Source organism: Convolutriloba macropyga, chromosome 3 (assembly GCF_964194025.1).
Source record: "Convolutriloba macropyga chromosome 3, txConMacr16.3, whole genome shotgun sequence".
NCBI lineage: Eukaryota > Metazoa > Xenacoelomorpha > Acoela > Convolutidae > Convolutriloba > Convolutriloba macropyga.
The window spans coordinates 27654460-27660811 of record NC_134470.1 but is presented as its reverse complement, the minus strand read 5'-3'; the positions used below and the strand labels follow the sequence as shown (position 1 = coordinate 27660811).

Below are 6352 nucleotides of genomic sequence, written 5' to 3'. Positions count from 1 at the left end.
TTATAGCCCCCCCTCCCCATGAAAATATAGCCCCCCCCCATTATGGTATATTTACCATGATTGGGGGGCTAAAGGTTATCTGACCACTAAACTGGTGGGGCTATAATGGGAAAGACCCAAAAATTGTTAGAAGAGCCCTTACGCAGAATTTTCTCAAGATGACAAATACTTCTGTAATATTTGAAATGTAAGGAAGAGCTGAACAAAATATAAAACCGAACGTTGAGTACTAGAGTACAAAAATTGGATAGCTTCAACCGGAAATTTTCAGGGCTAGGTTTAGAGGAAGTGATTTGTAAGGCGCAGGCTTTCGGCGAAATGTAATCGGTAAAACTAAAAACTTCAATTTTCACTGCTAATGGGATAGTCTGTCCCTTAAAGTTGAAGTGATCGATCGTTTGAAAAACGCCAAAACATGAACATGATTAATGTGGACAATGTTTTTTTGAAATGTTCGATGATTTCATCTTGAGGAGACACGCTATAAAAGCTTATTTTTGCCGCATAAATACCCTTTATCATTTTAATGAACTTGAAGTAGTTGTATTTTTCATTGAATGCTAATCGCGAAGACAAAGTGAGAAACATTCGGAAATAAAAAATTCCTCTGATCGAAACTTGTAATATGTTGAATCGATCTTAAACTATATTCTATATAGTTTCGTTCTTTCGTTGGACATGAGAATGTCATCAGTAACTGCTTTACAGTATAGTTCAGTCAAAATTTTATAAACTTGGATCATTCGTCCTCGTCTCGAGTGTAGAAAGGTCATTCTCTAGTGTGGACAAGGCTATGTCAGTCGTTGATTCTACAGGAGAACTTGATTTACAATTAGAGGCAAACTTTTGAGTGCCCTTGTGTTTAAGGGGCCATATTTGGTTTGGGAGTTGGTGTGAAAGCTGTTAAAAATGTAAATACGTGTTTTTAAGTGACTAATTATTCTAATTAACTAAAGACGAAGGTTCTCAGAACTGATGAATTTAATTTTAACAAACAAACTCATTATTTGATCATTGTAGTATTGTGATTAGTTTTGAACAAGTAATTTCCTGATCATGCTAGCAATAGCGAAAACGATTGAGAAAAAAATGACTCAAAATTTTTAATCAGTGAGAGCTGTTTATGACGTCGGAAGAGAGAGACAATAATGATCATGTTACTGATAAAGTTTTAGGTATGAATCTGAGATATGGCATACACTAATTTCAACAGTCGCTCTGTTCTCCAACGGTTTACAACTGTTTCTTCAACTCCTCTTATGAAGAAACTAAGTTACTCAGATGCAGTGCAAAAGCAGCTGCCAGAAAATGCAAGCATCAGTTCAGTTAATGTTGTTGGCTATTTGAACGAAGAAACTCCTAATTACGTCAAGTCTTTTAAAAACGGATATGGCCAAGTAATATTTGTCGGCGGTGGATGCATTCTACCATTAATGAGTAGAAACTGTCGAAACCGCAGTCACGTAGGCTTCGTTCAAGCTATAATTCAGAAATCTGAGTTATCGTTTGAGGTAATTGTGGAATGCCTCATGAAGTGTGGATGTGAAAGTTATCTGTCATTGGACCTCGAAAAGTTGCCTCGAGTTTCTCATAATCCATTTTACATCAAATGTTCGGCTTCAATGGTGAAACCAGTGGACTTGTCACTACAACGAATGGACGAGTGTAAAAAAAATGATGTGTGCCAATTTTACGTACCTTCAATAGATCACTTCATTTTGGGATATATTAAAAATGTTGATGGGGATACTTTCGAAGTGAAAGTGATGGCCGCACCGTCCTATGAAATTCCATCAGAAAGATTTAACTACGGTGGTGTTTTGAAGTTTCAAAGCGGACTGAGGTTTTTGGTCCACAAATGCCTTTGTAAATTTGCATTTCGACCTATTCAGTGTCAAAAAAATGATTTGTGCGAGGTATATTTTTTTGATAGGACAATTAGTGGCAGAATTAAAAAAGTGACCTCTAATTTTTACCTCATCAAGTTTGAGACGAAACCGCGGATGAAGTCAGCACTTAAATTTTACGCAACACTACAACATGAAAGGGAGTCTGAATGGTGCGTAAGCAAGCACCTTGCTAGGCCCCAATCCTCTCACAACTTGCCAGAATCAGACTGGAGTATCGACTCAAATGAGAATGATCCAAACGATGTTCCCATTCTGGATCCAGGACTTTCAACAGAAAAGGCACCCAAACTTGAAAATTTCCCAGATGTAATAGAAAATGATGCTTTGCTCGAAAAATTCTGTTATTTAGAAAATTATGTGGCATTTGAAACGTGTGGCAACGAAGATCATTTTGGCCACGTATTTGTTGTTTTGATTGATAACGGACAACTGATGGCAGGTATTGAGCTTCTGAATGCGTGCACCTGTGCTCTGATTTGCGATGGAAGTTATCGTGGAAAACTTTACAATAGAACTCGCAAGAAACAGATGTGCTTATTTGTTCCACGTGAACTCGTTGTTCTCATTGAGTTTGCCGAAATTGATGACCAGCCATTTGAGAAAAACGATATTTGTGAAGTGTTCGTTCCTCAGATGAAAGAAAAGTTCTTAGTGATTTATGGTGGTAAATGCAAAGACGATGACAACTTGTCAACGGTAAAACTTTTGAATAATGCAATTGGATCTATTCTGATTAATAGAAAATCAAATTATTTGCAGGCCAACTGGTCTTCTAGCGGAAAATTAGTAGCGAAGGTTGATAATCGATTTGTTAAATTTGTTTTCCGGCCCTCAAATGTAGAGAAGGATGATAGATGTGAAGTATTTGTCCCAAACCAGGGACTGCGCGACGGCCTTGTTCTTCGGAGAGGTGCGACTGTTTCATGTGTGGTGTTCAATGAGAATGCTATTCGTGAAAAAGATTTAACTGTCGACTCTGTTTTCTTCTATTCGCAGCCGACTGAGCATGACTGCACATTCAAAATGCAGAATAATTTTTTGAGGAAAAAGGTGATACCTGTTGAGCCATCAAACAGCCAACGTGAACAAAGTGACGGGAAGGTAGAACATACTGAGTCCTATGTTGTTATCAACCAAGTGGACGAATGTGAGGAATTCAATAGTGCTACTGGAAATGGCAACTTAAGCATTCAGTTGAATGAGCAGTTTTACTCAGCAGATAGTGTGACAACAAACAGTAGGATGACAGAACAGACTAACAGCCGACCTCTGCCTGTGATTCCAAAAAATGATGACTATAAAAACAATGAACACCACTTCCAGGCGGTAAAACGCAAGTCAGCCTTACGAAAGGACTCAACGGTCGACGACAGGTTTGTTGTGACGGACAAAGCATCAACTCGGAGGGAGAAAACCTCAACCAGTGCGGAATCAATTCCGGTCAATGCCTATGATTTCGAAAAGCCGTTCAAGTACACAAGCATGTCTGAAAACCAGTCTATTCCAAACATCTACATTAAGCCCGATGATTTTTGCTATATCGACGAGGCTTACATGTATATAGTTTGTGAAGTAAAGTACCATTTTGGAAATGTGTTTGCAATCATCAATAATGAGAAAGGCGGTGCTACGGTGGGAGTGCGTCTGATCGATCGATGTAGGTGTAAAACTGTCGGCGATGGAATGTACAAGAAACAATTTTGGGCTGAACAACCGCAACGAGAGCGGTGCTTGTTTGTACCGGCTAGCAAAGTAAATGTAATTGAGTTCAGGCCACATGCGTCGGACAAACTATTGCAATCGCAGCCCACAAAGATAAACGATATTTGCGACATTTTTGTGCCTACTTTACAGAAAAAATACATTGGAATTTGCAGCAATCTGATGGAAAGTGGATCTTTAGAGGTTCAGATTTTAGATCAAAATATTTGTATCATGCCAAAGTACGATGAGATCATTGAAGGAGTCCAAAAATGTATTAAACGAGATAACTTGATTTTCTACGATTTGCGAACTCAATTTGTCAAACCTCTATTTAGTCCAATCGATGTCAAAGAAACAGACATTTGCAACCTCTTCGTTCCTGACCAAGGACTGTTCCAGTGCTTAGCTGAGAACGTGCGTTTGGACGGTAAGATTGAAGTCAGTCTCCTTGAAGGGAGCGTTGACATGAAGAGTATTTTAGTGGATCCAACGTTTTTCACCAAAACAGAGTCCGGAAACTATATTGTAATTCCTCAGTTTTTACTCTCTCTCGTTGCAACTGATAACGATTTCGGTCCCTCGGCACGCATGGCACTAGAGAGGATCGACAGCGGGGATGAGTCTGTTGATCCCCTCGTATGTGATAGGGACACCGTCGATAAAGCAGCGCGAAAATTTGCCGAGAGACATGTTCATTTCGGACGCAATAAAGGGATCCAAGGCCACCACAACTCGTGTTATATGGACAGTCTGTTCTACTCGCTCTTTCTCTTTTCCGACTCGTTGGATGCAATTTGGGACATCAATAAGACTAAGGGAGTCAAGGCTGTTGAGATGCAGAATAACCTTAAAACTATGATTGTGAACCCATTAAGAAGTGATAACTGCTTTGTACCCGCGGGAAATGTACTGGCTTTAAGGAAGCAACTGGAAAAATGGTTGCCGGGGGTTATGAGTGAGGAGAAAGACGCAGAAGAGTTGCTCTCGGTGCTATTTTCGAAACATTTTGTGGGAGGAGACGGCTACCCGCCTTTGCTGCATATCACGAACGTAACGCTTAACGAAGATCAGGACCTCTTCGTTTACCAAGTTTTTGTAGAGCCTGAAGATGAACAAGAGTATAAGAGGATGTTGAAAATAATTCCCTCTGTTCAAGACATCCTGGCGCAGTCTTTCGTTCTTCAGGGCCAATTTTTCAGACAGAATCCAAATTGTTTCCTGATTCAATTGCCAAGATTTGGCAAAGAAAAGCTGTTCCCAGGCATTTATTTGCCAGTTGAAATTGACATATCAAATATTTCTCTATCCACCTATCAACTGTGTTGCATTTGTGACGATAATCAGGCAAGGTTGCGGTGCAAAATCTGTTCAATTTCCAAAACTGACAAGCTGTTTGGTGGCAACGAAGAAGAATTCAACATAGCGCAGTTTTGCGAAGACTGCTACAACCAGACCCACAAATCGGGTCGCAAAAATCACGGGCCTGACAAAATCCCACCCGCGACTAGCAGTTTTAATGGCACTACTTACGTGCTTGACGCTGTAATCTGTATACAAACTAGTCATTATGTCAGTTTTGTGCGTACTAAGTTGGACTCTGCGGAAAGTAAACCGACGTGGTTGTTTTTCGATAGCATGGCCGATAGAGAAGAGGATTTTTATTCACGACGGGCCGATAATGTTCCCCAAGTTAGTGAATGCCCCACAATTGAAGGGCATTTAAAACATCTGAAGGGAATGAAAGAGGCGGAGAGGTTCGAGTACCTGCAACGGTACTCGATGCAAGACGAAATGCTGAAGCGATTGGTGCAGGATGCCTATATTGGAGTGTACAAGCAAATTGTGATGGAGTCACAAGTTTAAAACATGAAATCCGAAAGTGTTTACGTCAATGTTGGTGATAGAATCTTAACTTTAATTATTCTCTTCCTTCAAATAACTACTTTAAATAACGCCAAAAAGCAAAAATTAGTTTCGAAACCAGAATGTTTCATAGCACGTATCTTTTAAAAATCAATTTGCTTGTGTAATGTAAGCATTTCGAAGTGACCTTTCTTTTACAAAGAAATATGGATTTTACAATTTACTTTTTCATACGTTGTGTAGCCGGTTTATCCTAGACTGAAAAACTCTTGGGCAAACTATCTTAGATTTTCTCAAGCTGAAGGAATTTAGAAGTTTGGTGCTATGACACATCCGTGAGAAAAAACCATTAGATAGTTGTGCTGTTAGCTTCAATATAGCCATAAATTCTATTTTCTTAGCAAAATTCATTCAATTAAAAGCTTTCTTTCCTTTAGTGTTTTTGTTAGATTGAGGCGTCGAGTATTGAAAGCAAACATAAGCTAATTGTCTTCTGAGAATAACAAATGAATGTAACCAAACGAGTTATATTATTTGACTGTCGTGACTAGAGTTTGAGTTAATTCGAGAATGTAATATTGCAACGAACTGACATCACAGTTAAATATTTAATGCGTAGAATAGTTTTCTCGCAGATTCAATCAAATTAAACATGCTGTTGTTCGTAAGTTCATTTCAAAGCAAAAGCTGCAGCTGTTGAGTCAGCGTCATTATCTGATAGATGAAAATAAGCTGTAGTGTTAACTTCCCACATTTAACTGAGCTAGTTAAAGCTGTTGGGGCATATTGGAAAGTTTCAATTATGAGGAAGTACTCGGCTGTTTTTTTTCAGAGTTGGCCTTTCGATAAATCAATGAATTTTAACTGGAATGAAT

General features: G+C 39.0%; 1 protein-coding gene across 1 annotated transcript; it reads left to right on the top strand.

Annotated features, from left to right (window-relative positions):
* Positions 1 to 1148: 1148 nt before the first annotated feature.
* LOC142336123 (uncharacterized) lies at positions 1149 to 5913 on the top strand. The gene has a single exon (XM_075384674.1). The coding sequence runs from the start codon at positions 1191 to 1193 to the stop codon at positions 5475 to 5477; it is 4287 nt and encodes a 1428-aa protein (XP_075240789.1). The 5' UTR covers positions 1149 to 1190; the 3' UTR covers positions 5478 to 5913.
* Positions 5914 to 6352: the final 439 nt, after the last annotated feature.